This window comes from Choristoneura fumiferana, chromosome 26 (genome assembly GCF_025370935.1).
Source record: "Choristoneura fumiferana chromosome 26, NRCan_CFum_1, whole genome shotgun sequence".
Taxonomy (NCBI): Eukaryota; Metazoa; Arthropoda; class Insecta; order Lepidoptera; family Tortricidae; genus Choristoneura; species Choristoneura fumiferana.
The window spans coordinates 158,677-182,357 of NC_133497.1; the positions used below are offsets into that span (position 1 = coordinate 158,677).

The 23,681-nt window shown below is 39.9% G+C and overlaps 1 protein-coding gene across 1 annotated transcript in view; it reads left to right on the forward strand.

Moving 5' to 3' along the window:
* Nucleotides 1-10,556: 10,556 nt before the first annotated feature.
* Nucleotides 10,557-23,681, forward strand: part of LOC141442947 (RNA-binding protein Musashi homolog 2-like) — a 198,075-nt gene continuing 184,950 nt past the window's right edge. The window contains exon 1 of the mRNA XM_074108144.1: nt 10,557-10,690. Coding sequence (XP_073964245.1) covers nt 10,623-10,690 — 68 coding nt within the window. The 5' untranslated portion in view covers nt 10,557-10,622. The remainder of the gene's footprint in view (nt 10,691-23,681) is intronic.

Consider the following 23,681-nt stretch of genomic DNA (forward strand, 5'->3'; position numbering starts at 1 on the left):
GCGTTGTTTTTTAATGCCAACCTTTATTCCAATAACATTGTATAGGTAGTGCCACCGGAGTTGAGGTCACGCACACAAGAACATGTCATGTAATGACAGTGGGATTTTGACATTCACTCATTCATTCTCCATTTCTGCAATCAGTTTTTCATGTAGCTGAGTAGAATCATTCACTTTATCTCTCGTGGCACTGCATACCACAAGGGCATTCCACTTTTACAAAATTAACTAAGCTCTTGAGAGCTACGATAACTACAGAAAGACATTGGCATCTTAACTTATACATTATTACATAATTATCTAACACCCTTCTTTTGGCGTCAGGGTTTAAAATAAATACAAAGTCGGCCATAGGCTAAACGCATACGAAATCCTACTAATATTGTAAATGTGAAAGTTTGTGAGTGAGTATGTTTGTTACTCCTTCACGCTGAAGCGGCTGAACGGATTTGGATGAAATTTGGCAAAAAGTTAGGTTATAACCTGGATTAAAACATAGGATATTTTTTATCCCGATATACCCACGGGAAAGGGATAAAATCTTTAAATAACAACCGCTGGGGTTAGAGTAATGAAATTTGGTATGTAGGTAGGTGGACGTCTGAAATAACACATGGGCTACTTTTAATCCCGATATTCCCACGGGATAGGGATAAAACGTCTAAATAACAACCGCTGGGTTTAGAGTCATGAAATTTGGCATTTCATTTAACGTCATTGAAAGCCACGATGTAATTGTAGGGAATTCCCTTGAGAGTTTAATAAAATCCCCGAATTTCAATTCAACTGCTGTATCAAATAATTTACGCGTGCGAATCCGCGGGTAAACGCTAGTGTTTTCATATAAATGAAATTCAGTTGACACGTTCGGCTCCGGCAACGATCCACTAAACTGTAAGCCCTTACGCTACGGATATCCCACAGCAGTCACTTCTATGCCAGTGACACGTATTCGTGCACATACGCAACACATTCCGGTGCCAGTAACACAACGTTTGAGATCAAAAATTCTTACTCCTATGCGCCGGTGACACGCATGTGTGTCAATAGAATTCGTACCTCCTAAAGGCTGGCTTATATTAGCGGAACATTGCCGGAGCCGGATGTGACGATCCACTAACTAAGCTCTTACGCTATGCCTACGGATATCCCACAGCAGTCACTCCAAAAATTGCGTTACTATTACTTGAAAACAAATAGGTAGGACCGTATTTAGTACCTAATAGTCACTGAAAATTTCGAGTTGGTACCTATTAACTTTTCTTCACAAATGACAAATACATATGGAACCAGCTTCCTGGGATAGTATTTTCGGAGCGGTACAGCTTAGGGATCTTTAAAACAACGAGCCTATCAATCTCTCAAAGGGCCGGCAACGCATCTGTGATACCACTAGTGTTGCAGGTGTCCATGGGCGGCGGTGATTGCTTCCCATCAGGTGACCCTCTTGCTCGTTTACCCCCTTTTATATATATTAAGATTCGAAGACGCCAGTGACTGACTGACGACAATGGAATCCTAATAAAAATGAAAAGTATGACAAACTCGACTGTTCACGACAATGGCCGTTTACCGTAAACCTTTTTATGTTTTGTTTTATGTTAATAGAGGTCATTGTCCTCTTTGGAAATTCATAAACAATAGTTTTACTGCGGAAGTCAATTACTGGGTACCTACTTACTGTACCTACGTGTAAAGACGAGTTCAAAATCTATCCGGGTGCAAATGCAGCAGGAATTTCACAACTCGAATAAGTTTCTGCTAAAAATTTCATTTTTAATACAAGCTTTTTTCGCTGACTGTACTTTTTGTTGATTGTACTTGCATTGCCATCTAAACTGCATATCCGTACCAAATTTCAAGTCGGTACTATTAACTATTGAGGAGTTACCACCTGCGAAGACGATCCTGGCAGGACCACCAAAATGTCCCTACTTACCAGATTGTCACCAGATTTACATAAGTTTACCAAATTTCAAGTCGATCGGACTACTGGAAGTGGGTCAAATTTAACTTGCAAGATTTGACCCAAATAAATAAACGTACAGGGCAAATTAAATAAAAGCTTGTAATAGTACATCGTGTCTTAAGGGCGGTAAATAAGGAATTACGAACGAGAGTCTATTAGAAGCTCGAAGTCGAATGTTCGTAATTCTAGTACCGCCCGTGCGACATACAATGTTTTTCATCACATTTGCGAGTAAAATTGTATATTTGTTAAAGAAAAACTAATATTTTTTCAAAAATTGCCGATACCGCCGACTGCGCTCTTGCTCGCTGCAGCACCCCATGCAGTAACAAACTCATTTACCGACTTTGGGCTTCATGACAAGAAAATTAGTACGGGCAATGACTCATTTTCCGACCACGGGTTACATGACAAGCACATTACACATGTGTGTGTGTGTGTGTGTGTGTGTGTGTGTGTGTGCGTGCGTGCGTGCGTGCGTGCGTGCGTGCGTGCGTGCGTGTGTGTGTGTGTGTGTGTGAATGTTTGTTACTCCGTCACGCTAAAATGGCTGCACGCATTTGGATGAAAAATGTAGGTAGCTGGACGTCTGGAACAGCACATAGGTTACTTTTTATCCCGATATTCCCACGGGATAGGGATACAATCTCGAGATAACAACCGTTGGGCTTAAGAGTCATGAAATAAGTTATGTAGGTAGCTGGACGTCTAGAATAACACATAGGTTACTTTTATTCCGATATTCCCACGGGATAGGGATAAAATCTTGAAATTTCAACCGCTGGGCTTAGTCATGAAATTTTGTATAGTAAAGTTGTTCTTAACACAACCTCAATGATCACAATATACATTTTGGGAATTCGCATTGAAATTTTGTGAATTTCCGAAAATTCAATTGTAACTACCATATAGAATAGTTTACGCGTGCGAAGCCGCGGGTAAACTCTAGTTAATAATATTAGCGTCAGTGGGACGACAAGATATTATTATTAGAGATGTGCCGATCATGACTTTGGCCGACTAGCCGACTAGCCGATTAGTCGGTTGTAAAGAAGCCGACTAATCGGCCGACTAGTCGGCCAAGCCGATCACAACTTCGGGGATTTCCGCGACGCTTTGTTAACCAGCTGAGTTGGGCGCAAGTCGCAACCGACGCCTGTAAGCGTGTCGGACGGAACCTGTTTATTTTATTTTATTCGTATTATATAATTTCTAGATTTTTGCTTTTGTATCTAACAAAGCGATGTTTTTGTGAAAAAAATATTATGTAAAAATAATGCCTACTATTATTGTTCATTAAAGTGAGAGCTAACAAAAAAATAAAATTTAATCATGTCAAAAAGAACGGCATCCGAAAAGGCTATAACACCGTAGACCACATACATGCGTTGCGGCAGGTTATACAGAAGACCGAAGAGTATAACCTCCCCCTTTGCCTTGCATTTGTAAACTACGAGAAAGCCTTCGATTCGATCGAGACTTGGGCTGTGCTGAAGGCTCTCCAGCGGTGCCAAGTTCACTACCGGTATATCGAAGTGTTGAAGTGACTGTACGAAAACGCCTCTATGTCCGTCCGACTACCGGACTAGAGCACGACGCCTATTCCTCTGCAGCGAGGAGTCAGACAAGGAGATGTGATCTCTCCGAAACTGTTCACTGCTGCACTGGAGGATTGCTTTTAAGATTCTGAACTGAGAAGGACAAGGCATCAACATTAATGGCGAGTTCTTTAATCACCTTTCGATTCGCCGACGATATTGTAGTCATGGTTGAGAGACCATGGGGGACTTCATTGCTATGCTCGCCGACCTCAGCAGTTTCCGACCGAGTTGGCCTGAAAATAAACATAGACAAGACGTAAGTCATGTCTAATGTCCATGTTGTGCCAACTTCCGGAATAGTCGGAGGCTCTGCGCTCGAAGTTGTTGACGACTATGTATACCTGAGACAAACGGTCCAGATAGGTAGATCCAATTTCGAGAAAGAGATCACTCGTCGAATCCAACTCGGCTGGGCAGCGTTCGGGAAGCTTCGCAGTGTCTTTTCTTCTAAATTATTGCAGTGTTTGAAGTCCAAAGTCTTTGACCAGTGTGTGTTGCCGTGATGACTTACGGATCTGAGACGTGGTCGCTAACGATGGGCCTCATGAGGAAGCTCAAAGTCACTCAGTGGGCTATGGAGAGGGCTATGCACGGGGTTTCTCTGCGGGATAGAATCCGAAATGATGATATCCGCAGTAAAACTAAGGTTACCGACATAGCCCGAAGAATTGCGAAACTGAAGTGGCAGTGGGCAGGGCACATTGTTCGCAGAACTGATGGCCGATAGGGTCAGAAGGTTCACGAATGGCGTCCGCGGACCGGGAGACGAGGTGTCGGTAGGCCTCCAACAAGATGGAGCGACGATCCGGTTAAGATCGCGGGATCGCGGTGAATGCGGAAAGCACAAGACCGGTCTGAGTGGAGAGCCTTGGAGGAGGTCTATGTCCAGCAGTGGACGTCTTTCGGCTGACATTATGATGTCAAACAGAAAGTCTCGTGTAAGGATTTTTTGAACAATTAGACAATGATTCCCGTAAAGTCAAGTAGGTATAACTAATTACAAAATATTATTTCTCGTGTGGGCAAGGAAAAACAGTAAATACTACAAAAATTAACAGCTTAAGGTTTTTATATAATGTAATTCCCCCTCTGTGTACCAATACCTACATGAAAATAAATATTTTATTGAAATATACGTACAAAGTAAGAAGCCGGATAGTCGGCGCTTTTTGCCGACTATTCGCCGACTAGTCGCCGACTACGAAAGTGGCCGAATAGTCGGCTTTCCCGACTAGTCGGCGACTAGTCGGCACATCTCTAATTATTATGATGTTTCAATTTTGCTTTTCATAGTACAGGACGTGACGTGACCATGCCGGCAATGGCTCATGCAGGCAAAGGCGCGGCCAAAACCTAGTGTCAATGGGACCACGACAAAACGGGCCATGACTTTATACGCGATTTTTATTAAACCAGATTATTAAGTACAGTCAACGTCATAATTAAGCGATCACTTTTTGCACCTTGTCACTTTAACGTCATGTTTGAAAAGCTATACGAAATTGTATAACGACTGAAAGCGACAAGGTACTCAATACTCAATATTTTATTGCTTTTCCACAAGGTATGGTTACAGATGTTAAAAAGAGATTATGTGATCATCATGGACCCTGTTGGGCACAGCAACATTTATACAAGAGGACAGCTTTTACATAATTAATAAATTTTATCTTACAGCTAAATATCACAATCACATTAAACTGACGTTCATCATGATCACTTATTTATGACGCTTGTACCACAGACAGTAACAAAACATATTTACCGTGGTTCCTTTGATATAAAAAGGTAAAGTAGGGGCCATAATTGATTTTGGGATTGAAAGTTTCTTTGCGAACTTCGTTCCGCTGGCGTTCGTGTCGTCATAGTGTGTGTGTTTTTATATGTTTTAGTTTTTAAATGGGTCCCACTGAAAAACAGCGTTGCGGCTTGCCGTAACAGTATGCTGAGTGGGGTTCACTTTATACTATATACTTATGTATTTTTTCCGGTGTAAATAAATGTTTCTCTCTCTCCCTCTCTCTCTCTCTAATTCACAAGTCAGCATGCATACAATGTTGACGAAGTTGTTCATGTAAAAGACACTAATTGGTAAAACAGTTAATGAGAGCATTTAAAATCTCGACGCGGAACGGATAAGATAAACCCTTCCTCGGATAGTCGGGTAAAGAGATTAAGATTAGCATTAACTCTTGCTCGTAAGAACAGATCACTTTCAGTGAACACTTAAAAATACTTAGCTTTTGCCCAGGACTTCAAACAGTTTCTAAAATAGAAAAAAAAGAAATAAATTTATTCACAACACAGCAATAGACAACATTATTCAGTGCGACAGCATATATAGTTAGTAAGATATACGTACATGGGTATTTCTCGCCTATTTTAACTAAATTAGCGGTTTATGCGTGAAGACAGGTAGACAGACAGTCAAAAAAAGTAAAGGCTTGTGGTTAATTGCAATAAAGAGTTCAATTATTCCGTGATATCGCCAGCGGTTGCAGCGTTGACAACACTATGCTGAGCTAGGAAGCTGGGACGCTTCGCGATTTAAAAAAAAAATGTTTTTATTTTTATTTCTGTTTCAAATTCCTTTATGTAATGTAAGTATTTAGCGAAAAGCGAATAAATATTTCTATTTCTAAATTATTAGATCTGGGGAGCGTTCAAGTATGACGTAACGCAATTTGGGGGGGGGGGTCTTGTAAAAACTTACGATGCGTTACAGGGGCGGGAGGGGGTGTTTCAAACTACGCGTTACGTCACAGTTTTTTTTGTAACAAGTACATACTATAATGTCCTCAAAAGTGGGAAATTCGCATCATCAGTTGTTGTTCTTGGCCTATAAATGCTCTCATGCTGAGTTGCCAGTGTGACTGTGTCAAGAAATGCCAGCTTAATTCGGAAGCTGCTAAAGAAAAGCTAAAAAAATGGTAATTTGGGTGTTACGTAACTTTTAGGAAGGGTAGGGGGGGGGGGGGGTAAAGAAAAATGTTATGGCGCGCTACATGGGGGAGGGGGGGGTTGGGCAAAAATTGCGTTACGTATTACTTGAACGCCCCCTGAAGATCATTTAAAGAAAGTCAATTTTTGTATCAGCAATGAGCAGAGCACGACAAAATGTAGGTCAAATGCAAGTTTGCGCAGCGCCATTGCTCCGGCGCAGACGGCTCCGTAATCGGAAAACTTATTAAACTCGGAGTTACGGAGAACTTATTGCAGGAGTTGGTCACGCTTTCTTCTGCCTTAATTGTCACAGGTACAAACATTATATAGTTATTATGTATGAAACGTGAAACCCGGAAGGACGCAGCTTTTTAATATAGCTACAGGATAATTCATGTCGTATCAGATGCCCCTCCTATATTCCCTCTCCTATTTTCAATCGTCCTCAACAGCCGCTATTTTGGAAGGGCGAATAGAAGGCAGGCGAGGCAGGGGAAGGCCGAGACGGTCATTTATAGATCAAGCCAAGGAAAAAATCAATGTCATTAAGATTGGTTTTTTGGAGTCTTTTTGTATGGACATGGATTTCCATGTCCCAGTTTGTATTTTCGATATGGTTTCACGGGATACCCGTTAAAGTAACAAATTTGGAGTTGAAATAAAAAATACAAAAAGACTCCAAAAAAACAATCATAATTTGATTGCTTAGTAGCGACATCTCTTGTCTGGGTGAGCGGTTGGTTCCGAAAGAGTGTGACGTCTCTCGATGAGAGCGGAACATAGATGTCGCTAGTGCTGCTGCATAAGTAGCGTAGTAGAAATAAGCAACCTGAGATATGTATGCATAGGAAAAATTCGTGTCTAGATTCCTGTCCAGCGGTGGTGTAGGGGTTATAGCACGCAGCACGGATTGCTGAGGACCTGGGTTCGATTCTCAGCGCTGGTCTCTTTTTCTGGTTTTTCTGTGCATCCATGTCTCAGTTTGTATTTTCGAGTCAATGTCATGTCGTATCAGGAGCTGAATACGCTGGCAGAGAACCGAAAAGAGTGGCGATTACTCCACCGACAAGAGCTAAGCTCTTAAATTAATGATGACAGGATAATTCGTGAGACGTGAACAGGACACAGGACCAACCTTCCTGATTCAGTTAGTTAAGCCTGCCATATCGTACCAGTATTATGCCCGGAATAGGTACACGAGGCTAGTTTTTCAAGGAAGGATATATGCTAAATGCTAGTAAGCTATACCGGGTGTGGCCTGTAATATGAGTAAATAATTAAATCATAGATAGAGGACAAAGTGAACAACTTAGTAACATTAGTTCAGCGACTTTTAAAAATAATTAGTTTTTTTTATTACACTTAAGTTTATTCGAAGAAGCAATGTAAAGCATAATGCTTGATGTTTGTAGCGTGACAGGCGACGTCAGTTGTGTTCTAGGATGACGTACATTGATAGCAGTATTCAATTTGTATGCTTGTATGAATAAACGAAGATTCAAAGACTCCATTATTTTTATAAGTCGCTGAACTAATGTTGTTCAGTTTGACGAGGACGATCTATGTTTTAATTGTTTGCTCGTATTACAGGCCACACCCGGTATACTTCAAAATAATAGTTTATTTTTTCCTCCACTACCAAGTAGGTAATTGCAAATAACAGCCCCAATATAATCACAAGACAAAGGCTCGCGTGGAGGAGACTGGTGCCCGAACTAGTAGACCCTGTATAAAATAAAGTGCAAAAACAAGCCCGCTCCGGTTGTAGTTGCTGCTCGGCTGGAAACTATAAAGAAATTAAAATTACGATTAAAACGCTACAACTCTGAGGTTTGCGACTGCAGTATCGCAATTTTATTAAAGTTAGCGAATTTTAACTACCTTTGTACGATAAATGTCGCAATGAGATACCAATGCCGCTAGGTTGCGTCACGATTTTTGTCGCGTGATAATCATCCGGTACCGGAAGACGAAGCGTTGGCAGGCCTCCCACCAGGTGGACTGACGTCATCGTGAGAGTTGCGGGAAACCGGTGGCAAGTAGCGTTCTAAGGGGGAAGCCTTTGTTCAGCAGTGGACGTCTTCCGGCTGATGATGATGATGATGATGATGATGATGATGATGATAATCATCGCACGCATATGTGCGTCGGTGGCAGTTAAACCGTTAAAAATAGTTTTCTGTTCGATAACATACATTTTCAAGCTTTAATTAATAAAATGAATTAAAAAATTGACAAATACCTACCGCATTTACAGAATCGAAGGAATAATATCTATATAGCCTTACAATCACACGTGTCATCTAGAAAGTACAAGACAAACAAGAATAATTAACTTATAAATAAAAACAATATAAGGTATGCGTGCTCGTTGCTGTCCCAATAATTGAAATCTGCAATCTTATGTCATTAGCGATAGAGATGACAGCAGGGTGTCGTCTATTGGGCATTAGCGTGTCATTTCAAGCACTCGGACGTTTACCTTATTCTAATTAGATTACGTTGTTTAAACATTTGATTTTGACGGACTTGACGACAGACTCCCAAAGGCCTGCAAAGTGAGGGTCACGGGGCGGCAGGTAGCGAATTTTAGCTCTTATCCTAAAATTCTACTATAGGTTGGTTATATTGAGCCACGATAGGTTGTTTGAAGGCCAAATGACGATTAAGAAGCATAAAAATGTGTTTTTGGCGTTGTGATTTGAGCATTAAATCAAAGGCAAATATGTACTGGGGATTGTTTGTTAAAAGCCAGTGGTTTGATGGTTTATACTGATGTACAACTATTTGTATATAATCAGCTTTTAAGACGCGTTTGACTAGCTTTGCCGGTGGCTTCGCTCGCACAAATAACGAAATTTCAAGTAAACATTAAATTAATTTAGCTTCTTGTTCGAAGTAGTAAAAGAAAGCATGTACAGTGATGCCTGTTTCTAAGTCTCGAGTCAGCCAAACACGAAATCTTACGATATATCGGCTCATTTAGGATACTTAATCGTGTTATATATTCCCGTAAAAAGATGTCTTTCATTTGTGAGAATTTAAGATGTTTCGCTTATTATGAGTGGTATATTTGTTACTTTTAAGATAATCTGTATGTTGTAGCAAATATAATGTACAATAAACACACACGCCCGTTTACGTTCGTCGTACGTCGCCAACTGCCATAACATCTCATTTGTTCTTCACTCAAAGTCAGTCATTCTTCGTTCAAATTCAAACATACATCATCTCATCACGCTTCAATACTCGCATACCACACTCCACAATAATATTAGATATAATTAACAAAGCAGGCGCTTTGGTTGCCTAATATTGTAAGCCGTTTACTGTTTTTGATGATAAATAAATAAATGTAAAGTAAACCAATTGGATTCTTAATAGCATAGAACCTTATCATTGTAAATTTTGGAGGTCTAAACATGCATATCAAGTAAAAAAGTTCTGTGATGGATGGTCTAGAAATTAAACTGGTTGACTGAACTTAACCGTGAACCATCAAACTGTTATTATCAAGTGAGCGGCGTTTAAGATCGGTGCCCATAGTGTAAGTTTTCGGTTACAAAATACGTCTCGATCGCGTTCGCGTTAAAATCTCAATTTATATGGAAACACGAACAGCGCATCTAGCGGAACGAGACGTATTTTGTAACCGAAAACTTAAACTAAGGGTACGGAACCCGTAATGCCTATCGTTTCTGACGCTCGCGATCGCCATCAAATGACAGTTTTTGTATGCGAAATCTGTCATTTGATTGCGATCACGAGCATCAGAAACGTTGGACAATACGGCTTCTGGTCTAGCAATCCAATAAACCTTTCCAAATGATCAGTGTTAGAGCCACGGCCGGGACAGGTTCAATCAACGACAATTAAGCCGCCGCGGCGGAGCGCAGCGAAGCCCTACACAGGGGGCTATGACGCCCTACTAACCGTGGATACCCCTTAAGTTGACGCGTGCCGTCTCTCTCACATGGGGAGAGAAAAGGGAGACAGTGTGGAATGCGCGGTAAGGGGGGCGGGGGTGACAACGCGCAGCGGCAGTGTTCGGCCGGCCGCCAAGACAAGCGGACGCACGACATGTACGCGCGGTGAACAAAACAATCGCGATGCTTTTCGAGAGTCCCAATGCTAAACTGTTCCCGGCCTTCAACATCCCGCCACCCGTCCGGCTAAGGTGAGGCAGTGACATCAAACACAGTGTCTGAAGTGTTAGCGCGTGACGCTTGAGCGAACAAAAACGTCGATACGAAATCGCGCACTCCATGTGCTTATTCCAGGACTAAACCCAATGTCAGACAGCGTCTGATCGCCGGCTCAACAAGCTTTGTACCCGCGATCCTATCTTTTACATTACAAAATCCAATCGTAAACTTTGATTGATTTTATCGCGCATACGCTCGGAGGCTCGTTCGAGCGATGCCTGAAATGATTTACTCTACCAATGACAGACTAATCTAAATATAAACATGGTACTGTCCATGTCGTTGCCAAACCGCCATTACACCAAAGATTCCGCTGTGAAAACATGACCAAATGTTTTATAAACCGCAGAGATCTTGAGCGCGTCCGCAAAGCAACGTAACACCGTCCGTGGATATCGTGTTCAAGCACAAGGAATAAACAGTGTACTGTGATAATGTAGATGTATTTTTGGAATTAGCTCAGTTTTCAAGCTAAAGCCCGTTTTGGTAACTGCATCAGTAAGTAATAAAGATACGTCGATTGGTTCTGCCTTATTGAATTTACCGTTTAGCTCATTATTAACTGTTGTTAAAGTAACGACTGTCGGCTCCCTGATACGGCCGCTTGTACTGACATCAACTGAACAGTCCCCATTTACACTCTGGTTTCATCAAGGTTAGTGTGGATTGAGCCATTATAGACCGCTACTGCCGCTAAAAGACCTATTATCTTCATTATAAAAAAGTAACTTGACAGATTCACACAATGTACAGTCAAAACCACTTAAGCTATTGGCTACAAATTTGGTAGACGTATTTCTTTAGTATCGTGAAATTTTCGCTTAGGGACTTACGGCATACGGCATACGTTAAAACCACGGGGGCATACGTTAGTGTGTTTGTAGCACCTTCTTTCCAATAAGTCGCCAACATAGATGTCTTACAGGACACGACCAATAGAACATCACCTTCACTGGCGAATTGGAATGGCGATTGATTTGGAGAAATAACCTAACACTTTGTTAAGTTTGAAATATGGCGGACAGCTGAAGTATGGAATTCGCTTCCTTTGACTTTTCTATGTAAATAAAATTTTCCAAGACCAGAGTGAATAGATTGTTATTGTTACTGAACCACATCTAGATCTTCTGCCATATCTGTACTGTCAGACAAGAATAATGTCAATCAGTAGTCAGTTTTAAATTAAAAACAAAAGTGGATTAAATAGATATTTTCAGAAATGCAAAGGTTTTAGAGAACAGGAGTCTTGAATTATAAAAACCTTAATTACATGAAAACCATTGAACACATTGTCATTTATAACTGTTGATCTTATTATCATAGTTTCGCATTTGTAGTACAATAAGGCACTTGTCCCACCGCGACGATGAGCGAGAAGCGAGCGGAGCGAGTAACTAGAAACGAGTGGGCGAGCAGTGAAAAGCGAGTGTTCGAGCACGACGGGCGATTACTCGCTCCACTCGCTCGAGCCGGGCGGCCGCCAAGCTAATAGCGCTGAGCGAGTATCGCTGAGCTAGTTTTATAGCTTAGCGAGTTTTATAGCTCTTGTCGCTGCGACAAAAGATGTAAGAGCGAGTTCTCGCTGGCAGTGTGAACCGCCAGCGATCAACTATTAATATATTTGTCTCTTTTACTCACACAGGATCTTATATCTTTTGTTCGTTTCTTGAGCGAGAAAATAGTCGATAGCCAATCGTTTCCTCGCCGGCGGTGAGACAACTGCCTAAGGTTAAGTCCTTAGATCTTTATCCCAAGGGAATTATAGAAAATCTCTTAATATACCTATATGCTGTTTCTACAAAGTGTAGTCTAGTTCCGGTGGTTTTTTTTTTGTTTTTAATTTAATATAAGTAATCGAAACAAATAAATACAATGGACTTATTATGCCACTATTGGAAAACCCACTGGGGGTTTATGTAATAGTAGACGAGTTACAGCGGTTCAGTGCATAGATTGTTCAGGCGGTGTTTTGTTGTCACTCAATGGCGTTATGTACTCTTTAGGGTTTTTAAAGATAGCTTTAAAATGTTTTTAACTGTAACATTTGGTATAATGCTACATTTTATATAATTCAATTTATTCGAGAAGTAAACTGTTTACGATTCTTTATAGGTGAAATAAACCTAACCTAACCCAATACCTACCAAATATAATTATAAATAATTCGGTAAAGTTTATGTCTTGAGTAAATCGAATTACTTATATCAAATTTACTTTATTATACCAAATGCTAGTTACATCACATTTTATATCTTTCAAGCCTCACCCTACTGTTTTATAGGTAGATGTTGTAGAACTGTTTTTCTGATTGGAATCTAATCAATAAATAAGATCCAATTTTTTACTAATTTAACCATATTAATTGAAATAATGCTAAGCTACTGAAAGCAATAATTTCTTTAAAATAAAAATAATTTAAGTAAGTAGCTACCCGAAAAACAAGCCCATATGGCAGAGGTGATAGATATAAAATCAATCAAAGAAAAAGTGACAAAACAAGAAAAAAATCAAAGAAATAGTCTTAAATGAAGTAAAATTATAATTGAAATGATTCATCAATGATTGATGATTCAGCCTGATCGAATTAAATTGAACTGTGATAAAAACCACAAATATAATCTAGGTACCAATACCACTGTAGAGGACACTGCTTTTGACAACCATTTACTAGAGCGTTCCCCAGAACGATCGTGCAAGTGATAGAATAGAATAGAATAGAGTAAAATAGAGCAGAATAGAATAGAAGATTTATTTGGTGACCTGTCGTTTTGCCGAGTTTCATTACGCAGATTTTCGTTTCGCAGACAACTGTCGGCAGATTTTCTTTTGGCCGAGCAACGTTTGGTATAATTTCGTTACGCCTATTATTCGTTTCGCCGAGTAGTCGGTAGGAAGAATAGCGATAAGCAGATTTACGTTTAGTAGATTGTTTGTTTCGTAATTGTTTCAGTTAACCGAACAACTGTTCGTCGAGACACGATAAGCAGAGTTATCACATGGCATTCATATTGTTAAGTAGATTTAATGTTCAGTCGATTTTTGTTTCGTAATCTGCGAAGATAAAATCGGCCAAACGACAGGTAGGATTTTACTGAGTTGACTATATAAATATACTAGCTTTTATCAAAATGAAGTTAGGTGCGACGACGAGCGTCAGCGAGGAGGAGTGTTAGGTAGAATTGCGACCAACAACGCACGAGCCGAGCGAGCGAAGCGAGCGTGCCGCAGTAGCGGCCGGCGAAGTGCCAGAACCGAACTGCTAGCATCGCGACTTGGTTTGTTTAAACTTCAATGTAAAATAAATACAAATGATGGTCAAAAATACGTTTATTACTTGCGTTATACGTTTGAAACTTGTGAGGGTACATAAAAAAATCATAAAGAATGCCATAGTGTAATCCACACATATTCACGGTATTTAATACCATTCCCCATGCGAAACGAAAAGATGCGAAAAGTTGATATGCGCACTGAATAATAGTTCAACCGTTACAAAAGCGAAAGGTTGTTCGACCAAATGTGCAAAATGTGTAGTGATTAATAGGCTAAACGAATTTCTGTAAATAGTTGTTCGGCTTACTGACTCATATGCCAAGTAAATAGTCTGCTAAAGGTTGAGTTACGAAAAGTTAGTCTGCGAAACAATACATCTGCGTACAAATTCATCGGCGTACCGTTACTCGGCGAAACGTTGTCTGCCAATCAATAATCTGCCTAAAAATAGTCGGCGAATCATTAGGTAACCGATTTATTTGCATAGAATAAGTAAATTACATCAACTCGATCGTCACTGTTGCTGTGATCGTAGCAATGTTTGTTTGTTTGTAATGTTATAAAGCTTGGCTCTTTCGTTGTTCAGTTCAATAATTTTTAAAATGGTGAGTACTCAATGTTCTGCTACAAGGATAGTGAAGGCTCAAATGTATCAGCACGTTTAGCTGGCCTTTTATGAAAAAGTTATAACATCTATCTAACTTATGATGAGGTAGGTAATCTATCCTATGATCTTAGCCGCAACAGTACACCAGCTGCTTTTATTATTGAATCATTGAATTTCTCAGTCCAAGCACATTCTTTCCCTGTGGTCACAACATCACTGATAAACACAAACACAGTCCCGACACGTTTTAATACACATAACTGCCTGGTAGCCTAGTAGTTTGACCTATGGTATCTCAAGTAGAAGATCGTGGGTTCAAACCCTCGCACCTTTTTCGAAATTCATGTCCAAAATTACATTAGAAATTTAGATAAGGATAACCGTTACAATGCACCCCTTAATGACACGTCCAAATGTGAATAAATTTATCACAATTTGACGTTTTAACGTAAATCTTAGCTGGCCGTTTCGTTAAATAATAACAGACAACTGGGCTAGATAGTGAAATCATTACTAAGGGTTTATGATGACTGTTTGACACCTTTGACATTTTGCGTCACATTTGCGAGACTGCAACGTCAAACAGACCTCGTGATACTAACGCCATCTATTGATATTTTGGTTGATAGGAAACCCTAATTCTAAGGGAGAGGTAAAAAGAACGTAACTTTTTGAGTCTGTCGCGTATTTTCGGTCGCGTAATTTTGTTATCACTCAAAAGTAGTACTTGTTTAAATCATTTTGCGTCGCCGTATGGTATGGTACAAACTGATTTTTTATATACAGGCGAAGCGTAATATTTTGAGTTGTGACTTGTGAGTCGCGTATTTCCGGTTCCATAAGTTCCGGTGCATTCGGTTTTAAACAAAAGTTCAGTTAAACGTCGAGGTAAAATATTACTCGTGTGTTTAGCGTGATGAGTCCCCTTTAAGGTATTTAAAAGTCCAGTTTGTGGCATACGGCGACGCAAAATGAGTTTTACGCAAATAAGACTTTGTATGAAATCAAAATTACGCGACTGAAAATACGCTCGTCTCTACCCTATGGTCTAGTCACTTAGCCACAGCACGGCACCATCTACTTTATTATTGAATCATTGAATTTTTTCATCCAAGTACATTCTTTCCCTGTGGTCTCAGCATCGCTCACACACAAACACACTCCCGACACGTTTTCTGTATCAACAGCATTAAACCCAAACATTAAACGCGTTAGGGACATTGTCAAACACATACAAGAAGCATTTATGACCAGAGCAGGCACCGCGTCTGCTTGTAATGCTAGTTTAAATGAGCTTAGTAGTTGTTATTATAGTACCCGGATGAGTGAGCTTTGCTTGGAGTTTTACATTAGTTAAATCGTGTTTATGGAGAAGATACGCATTTAGTAAAAAGAAAAATAGAACATGCAAAGTCTGTCTTTCAGCTTTCTGTTAACATTTCACGTTTTAACCGCTGGATTGATTTAGATGAAATTTGTCAGAGATCTAATTTGGAATCAAGGATAGAATATAGGATATTTTTTCCGGATATTTACACAGTTCACGAGGGAGGAAAAGCTAGTATTTCTTGTAGCTGTCTAACGAGTGGCAGCACTAGACGACGACACTATATCGGCAGCCTTTAAAGTCTTGCCAGCGAAAGCTGTCCACGCACTTTTGACGATACTTTAATCTGGTATCATTTTTGAGACTCAAAATTGAATAATTTATTGAATCAGGCGTTACTTTGCGGAGGTCCATATCAATGAACTAAAATAATTTCCTTGCTCACCCGCGACCTTACGATAGCTAAGCTTATGCAAAATATCATGCTTATGTATAATATGAGTCTAACAACTGGTAGCATGGTGTACGGTTGTGTCACTCTGAAGATGAGCTCTGTTGAGTTCGAAACGCGTCAGTGTAGTGTGGTGGTGGTGGTAGATGGGTTTGTGTGATTTGTGTGTGTTCTTACAGTGTGGAGGTGGAGGACTGCATGAACACGCATATTTTGCATAAGTTTAGCTATCGTAAGGTCGCGGGTGAGCAAGGAAATTATTTTAGTTCACTCAAAATTGACATATTGTCATTCTAGTCCGGCTTAGATAATTTTGATACTTTTGCTATAAGAAATAAATAAATTATTTTTTTGTTTAATTCAACCTCCAACCATCCTCAAAAAGCAAATGTTATAAGATCATGTTAGAATTAAAATGTTCGAAGCTATATTCAATGCAAATCTGTTCAAAATGGTCCAAAAATTGATGCGTCTGGACTTTACATAAATGGGCACTGATAAAGGTCATAAAATTTACCAAGGGACTCCTAAAGTGCATATCAACTTTAACACAAGATATTACTACATGAATTTTGATGCAGCTTGAAGAGTCCCGAGTATAATTTAATATCTGGAAAATTTAAATAATATCAAAGTATCAACGTCGTTTAATCAGCGTACAGCAAGTGTTGTCAGCCTCATTTTTTTTATTTGCCGCGGTTTCTCGTGTACAACTTTCTCTGGCCAGAGTCTTATCATCACATCAACCACTGATTGGCACATCTTGGGTTATTTTGTAAAAGGGTCTAGCCTTGATTTTTGTGTGAAGACATCGAAATTTAATACTTAATGTCTCATAGATAAAGTTGAATTTATTAATTTGTAAATTTGAATGATACAGAGAAAATGACACTTTATTCCTTTTTCAAAAGGTATAAGTTCTATTGCTAACAATATGTCCTAGTATTATCACTTTGAACTCCAGGAGGATAATTATGTACTTCAATTGTTTAAATAAATGAATTGAATGAGTATTATAGAATTTCGAATCGGTAGCCTAACATTCTGGGGTGGGCACGGCTCACTCAACCCCCTCCCCCCCTTATATACGCATATGTTATCAATGTCAACCGTTTCATTGCCTTTCCAATAATTCCAATGCGTAGCTCGCCAGATTTTTAAAAGAATATTCGGGTATTTTTGCAAGACTTAAATCTTAAGGCAACTCTCGTAGAAGATTCTCCGTGACTACGCTATAACGCTGAGCTGTAACTGGGGTAGCCGATAAAGGTACCTGTGGCTTCTGGAGCACCTATTGTGGGACGGAACCCGTCGATGGCGACATCCGCTGGAGAATCGATCGTATTTGAAGTTTTAGCAGATCGTGTTGAGAGTATGAAGCTCAGCGGGGCTAATACGAAATTAGAAAATCGTGTCGCACCGTCCCTCTCGCTCTCGTATTAAACAATATAAGCGGCAGCGGGACGGCAAGATACGAAGTTCGAATTTTGCGCTTCGTAGTACAGGACCAGATGCTTTTAGGGTTTTGTACGCGAAGAGCGACAAATTTAACGAATGGAATCTTAAAATTATTCTCACATTCTACTTCCTACTTTATATTATAAATGAGAAAGAGTGCGTGTCTGTGTGTGTGTGTTTGTGTGTGTGTGTGTGTATGTTTGTTACTCATTCACGCTCAAACGGCTGGACGCATTTGGGTGAAATTTGGTGAGTAGATAGCTGGAAGTCTGGAATAACTCATAGGCTATTTTTTACCCCGATATTCCCACGGGGATATAAAATCTTGTAATTTGTGAAACTCAATCTCAATGAAGACCGCGATAATTTTATAAAATCCCGGAATTTCAATTGTAACTGGGCATTTTTACTTTATGATTGGTTTTTTGGAGTCTTTTTGTATTTTTTATTTCAACTCCAAATTTGTTACTTTTACGTCATTCGTGTTGTCGTTATTCGTGTCTAGATTCCTGTCCAGCGGTGGTGTATGGGTTATAGCACGCAGCACGGATTGCTGAGGACCTGGGTTTGATTCCCAGCGCTGGTCTCTTTTTCTGGTTTTTCTGTGCATCCATGTCTCAGTTTGTATTTTCGATTTTTACTTTAAATGACACTACTTACATAACTTATTTTTTACGAATTAGGTAATGCTGGGTTCTTACTCAGAATCATATATATAGATTTAGACGAAGAAAAAGAGTGTACCTATTTTTTGTCACTTTTGTGTCTTTTTTTCATATAGTTTATATGTATCTTTGCGAAATGGACACATACAATTTTTATGGAAAAACAGGGACATTTTATTTCTTAATCAATAGTGCTCGTGATTCTGAGTACGGAGAACCCAGGATTACCCAATTAAAAAAAAAATAGGTTGCGTCATTTAAAGTAAAAATGCTTGCAGGTGGTAGGACCTTGTGCAAGGTCCGCCCGGATTGCTACCACCATCTTGCTCGCTAATCCTGCCGTGTAGCAGCAGTGCTTGCACTGTTGTGTTTCGGCGTGGAGAGTAAGACAGCCGGTGAAATTACTGGCACTTGAGGTATCCCATCTTAGGCCTCTAGGTTGGCAACGCATCTGCGATACCTCTGGTGTTGCAGATGTTTATGGGTGTTGGTGATCTCTTACCATCAGGAGACCCACTTGCTCGTTTGCCATCCAGTCGAATAAAAAAAAACTACCAGAACGAATAGTTCACGCGTGCGAAGCCGCTAGAAAACTCTAGTAAATAATAATACAACACTGAATACTCAGCAGTTCCTTAATTAGGAAGAGCCTGCCTCTGAGATCTTGTCGTGGACTCGCGCTCCGAGGTTTCCGTACAAATATGTAGGTATATATGAATATCCAGTTAGCGGAGCCCTGCTCCTAAGCCAGATGATAAAAAAATGAAATAAAAAATACTCGAAAAGAGAAGTCAACTCTTTTTAGTCAGTTAAACCACAATAGCCAGGACCCATCAATAGGAATTTCTGAACAAGTAACGATTATGAATGATTTTTGGATGATTTAGTGATTTTTAAAGTAAGCAAACCTTTTTCGAGTACTTATATTTTTCGATTGATTACAGTGAGTACTCTACGTTAAAGGCATGGCCAATCGAGCATAAACTAGTTCAAACGGAGGTCTTTTTGCTCCGGGTTCCGTACGCTCCAGCGGGCGCCGAGATTGCTCGCCGCAAAAACATCTTACGTGTTCCAGTTTTTTATAAGTACAAGCTTTATGGGCACCTTTCCCTTAACGATGAATTTAGTTAAGATTATTTATTAGTAGCCTATGCAAATGCGCTGTAAATTTAAAAATATTAATATAATATTATGGAATAATATAACAATACCTTTTACAATTAATAATAAAATAAAATAAAAAAGCTAATTAGGGATTAAGATTGGTTTTTTGGAACCTTTTTGTATTTTTTTAATTTCAATTCCAAATTTTTACTTTTACGGTCATCCCGTAAAACCTAAATTGAAAATACAAACTGAAATATAGATGCACAGAAAAACCAAGAATCTTATTTTTCTGGTTTTTCTGTGCATCTATATTTCAGTTTGTATTTTCAATCTAATTAGGGATATTCATTCTTGCTTCCCTAAAGCGCTGAAGGCCACACCTTCCGGGCAGAAATAAAATATGAAGCAAGACGAGCGTAACTTTTTGAGTTGTGAGTCGCGTAATTTCAGTCGCGTAATTTTGGTTTCATACAATGTGTACAACTTACTTTGAGTCGCCGTGGGGCACAAACAGTACCCTTAGTGTAAGTTTTCGGCTACAAAATACGTCTCGATCGCGTTCGCGTTAAAATCTCAATTTGTATGGAAACACGAACAGCGCCTCTAGCGGAACGTTTGCGATATTAGTGTTTCCATACAAATTGAGATTTTAACGCGAACGCGATCGAGACGTATTTTGTAACCGCAACTTACACTAAGGGTACTGGACGTTTGTATAAAACCGAGTGCAGCAGATATTACGCGACCGAAAATACGCGACTCACAACTCAGAAAATTATAAATTGTTCATTGAATAACGAATTCTAAGAATTTTGAAATAATATACAAAATAACTAAGCAGGTCAACCAGGTCTTAAGCACTTAGTAAGTTAAAAAATGACAGGACTCGGGAGGTTAAATGTAGGTTTAGTACAGTCACCAGCGCCAATATCTGACACAACAAGCGTGCATAAATATCTGATACGACTCTATTTCTAGGGCCGGAAGGACGTGTCAGATATTTTTGCACGCTCCGCTGCCGCAGATCTTAATGCTGGTGACTGTACATATAGACTGCACGTTTCTTACATCAAAACGGCGCACAAAATTAGTTAACAGCGCGGATTTGTGAACCTTTACTATAGTCTGTTGACGTCCGTGACAGGTTGTGTCAAAGTAATATTGATGATTGATGCGCCGCACGTTTTGTTCCAAACAGCCAGTCTGTACCACGCGCCATATAAATCTGCCTAAAAGTTCATTAAGTACTTACCTAATACTCAGTTTTCACGCATTTTTGAGATACATTTTTTATGCGACGTCTTTACGTTACTCCCGGATTGTGTTCGAATCGCTTAACGGTATAGTGCCTATTCAATTATTGGAATTATACCTTTATCGCCTCTCAAGCAGAGGGTCGTGGGTTCAAACCCCGGCTCGCACCTGTGAGTTTTTCGAAATTCATGTGCGGAGTTGCATTTGAAATTTACCACGAGCTTTGCGGTGAAGGAAAACATCGTGAGGAAACCTGCACAAACCTGCGAAGCAATTCAATGGTGTGTGTGAAGTTCCCAATCCGCACTGGGCCCGCGTGGGAACTATGGCCTAAACCATCTCATTTTGAGGGGAGGCCTGTGCCCTGCAGTGGGACGTATATAGGCTGGGATGATGATGATGCTGATACCTTTATAGTTTTTGTGGTACTTACTAGTCGTGGCAATGGAGTTTTAGGCAAAGTTAGGCGGCGGAAGGTATAGTGCCGTAAAGTTACATAGATGTCAATGCTCCTCCTAGCGATATTTTTTAACTATGTTCGATTAAAATCGGTTCAGCTGTTTTCGAAATATTGAACTTCAATTTCGAAGGTAATAAAACTTTTCCAACTTGTTTATTTCACATTTACACGGGTAAAGTGGGGGCGGGCAGCTAGCTCTGCATATTATTTGGTCGATCTCTAAACGTAAACAAACTATGTTATAAACAAGCAGCTAGTATGCGTAGCATTCTTGAAGCTATAACTCATTGATATATGATATCGCACCGCCAATGATTTGTCATCTATTATACTACTGGAGGAATGAATGTAAATATTATAGAAGTAACGTATCAAAAGGATTAAAGGACTCATTCAAAGTGGAATAAAAGAATAATCCACTTTTTATACCTATATGTACTTACCTACAATACAACCTCGCTCGCGTGGAAGTCGGTTATCGCGCGCTGTTTCCTCGGGACTGTGCATTTTCCGGCATAAAAAGTAGTCTATATCACTCTTATGGCCCATAAACTATCTCTATGCCAAAAATCACGTCGCTCCGTCGCTCCGTTTCGACGTGAAAGACGGACAAACGTACAAACACACAGTTTAAAAAAATACATGTAAAGTAAAGTGTGTGTAAGTCCTTGCCTATCTTTAAGTCTATGCTTAGAGAGCACTATCTGTCATCTTGCGTATGAATGTTATAGTTAGCTTATTTATATGTTGTTATGGTATCTATCTACCTATCTATCTGTTTAGATGTGTATGTGTATTGTAAGTGTGAGTTTTATGTATGCTTGATACAGCTCTAATCTACTGTAAATTGCACCACCTGCTAAAATGTATTCCTTATTTCTGTCCATTGTAAAAGTTGCCTGGAAGAGATCGCTCTGAAGCGATAAGGTCGCCTATTGCTTACCTAATAAAATCCCTATGTATATACTTGTGTTTTCTGTACTGCTTACTGTGTTGGTGTGCAATAAATAGAGTGCCGAGGGACGCGTCATTTTAGCTTAGACAAGCTGTAGCATAGTGTGGGGACGCGGAAGCCGTCGCGGGGTCTCCATCGATCTAACAGCGGTACTGCGGCACCGCACGCAGCCATCTTACTTAGATAGTCCTGTCCTACCAGTTGTTTTTAACCCCCGACGCAAAAAGAGGGGTGTTATAAGTTTGACCGCTATGTGTCTATCTGTCTGCCTGCCTATGTGTCTGTCTGTGGCACCGTAGCTCTTAAACGGGTGGACCGATTTGAATGCTGTTTTTTGTTTGAAAGCACGATTTTTAGAGATGGTTCTTAGACATGTTTCATCAAAACCAGTTCAGCCGTTTTTGAGATATTGAACTTTGAAGTGACAAAGTCGGGGGTTTTTTAGGTAAGTTATGTGGCCTAATCGTTTCACCTATGGCGTCTTAAACAAATAATCGTGTGTCCAAATCCGGGCTCTCATGTCTGTTTTTCAAAAATCGTTATTACCAGAGGACACCACAGAAAAAAATCAGCGCTGGGGTGTTTTGATGCATCATTAAGCTGAGCCAGTGTCCGATTCACAACCGCAATGAAATGAGACAACTATCCTTCAGGTTGTGTTCGTGTTGTTGATAGGAACTTGTTTAAAAATTGATATCGAAAATACAAACTGAGACATGGATGCACAGAAATTAAACCGCCGAAAAAACTGAAAAGCAAAAAAGAATAATCCTTTTTTACCCGACTGCCCGAAGAAGGGTTAGTTATTTAACCTTAATCTAGGTACAGTCACCAGCATTAAGATCAGCCGCAGCGGGGCGTGCAAAAATATCTGACACGTCCTTCCGGCCCTAGAAATAGAGTCGTATCAGATATTTATGCACGCTTGTTGTGTCAGATATTGGTGCTGGTGACTGTACCAGTTTGAAGTCTCAGCAAGAGCCAGTAGGAGTGGGCCTATAGGCGTCTACCTACATACTATATACTCGTATTGGGCTTCGTCACTCCTGCTGGCTAGTGCTGAGACACCGGCTTCAAACTAGTACCCAGATTATCTAAATAAATAAATAAAAATGAATCTTAAAATGTGTTGCTAAGCGCAAAACTCGGGAACGACTGGTCCAATTTCGCTAATTCTTTGTTTGTTGTGTTCGTTACTGTCAGCAGAAGGTTTTTATGGAAGAAAATACAGAAAAAATACAACGGGGGCGAAGCCGCGGGCAACAGCTAGTGGTTAAATAAAAAAAAGTTTAATTTTTTAATGCACGCTGTGGTAGATATGAATGCAGCAGGCGCTGTTCCTTTGGGTTATGTGGGTTGTGACCCCGCCTGGACCCTGGACCGTAGACCCATCTACGGTAGATACT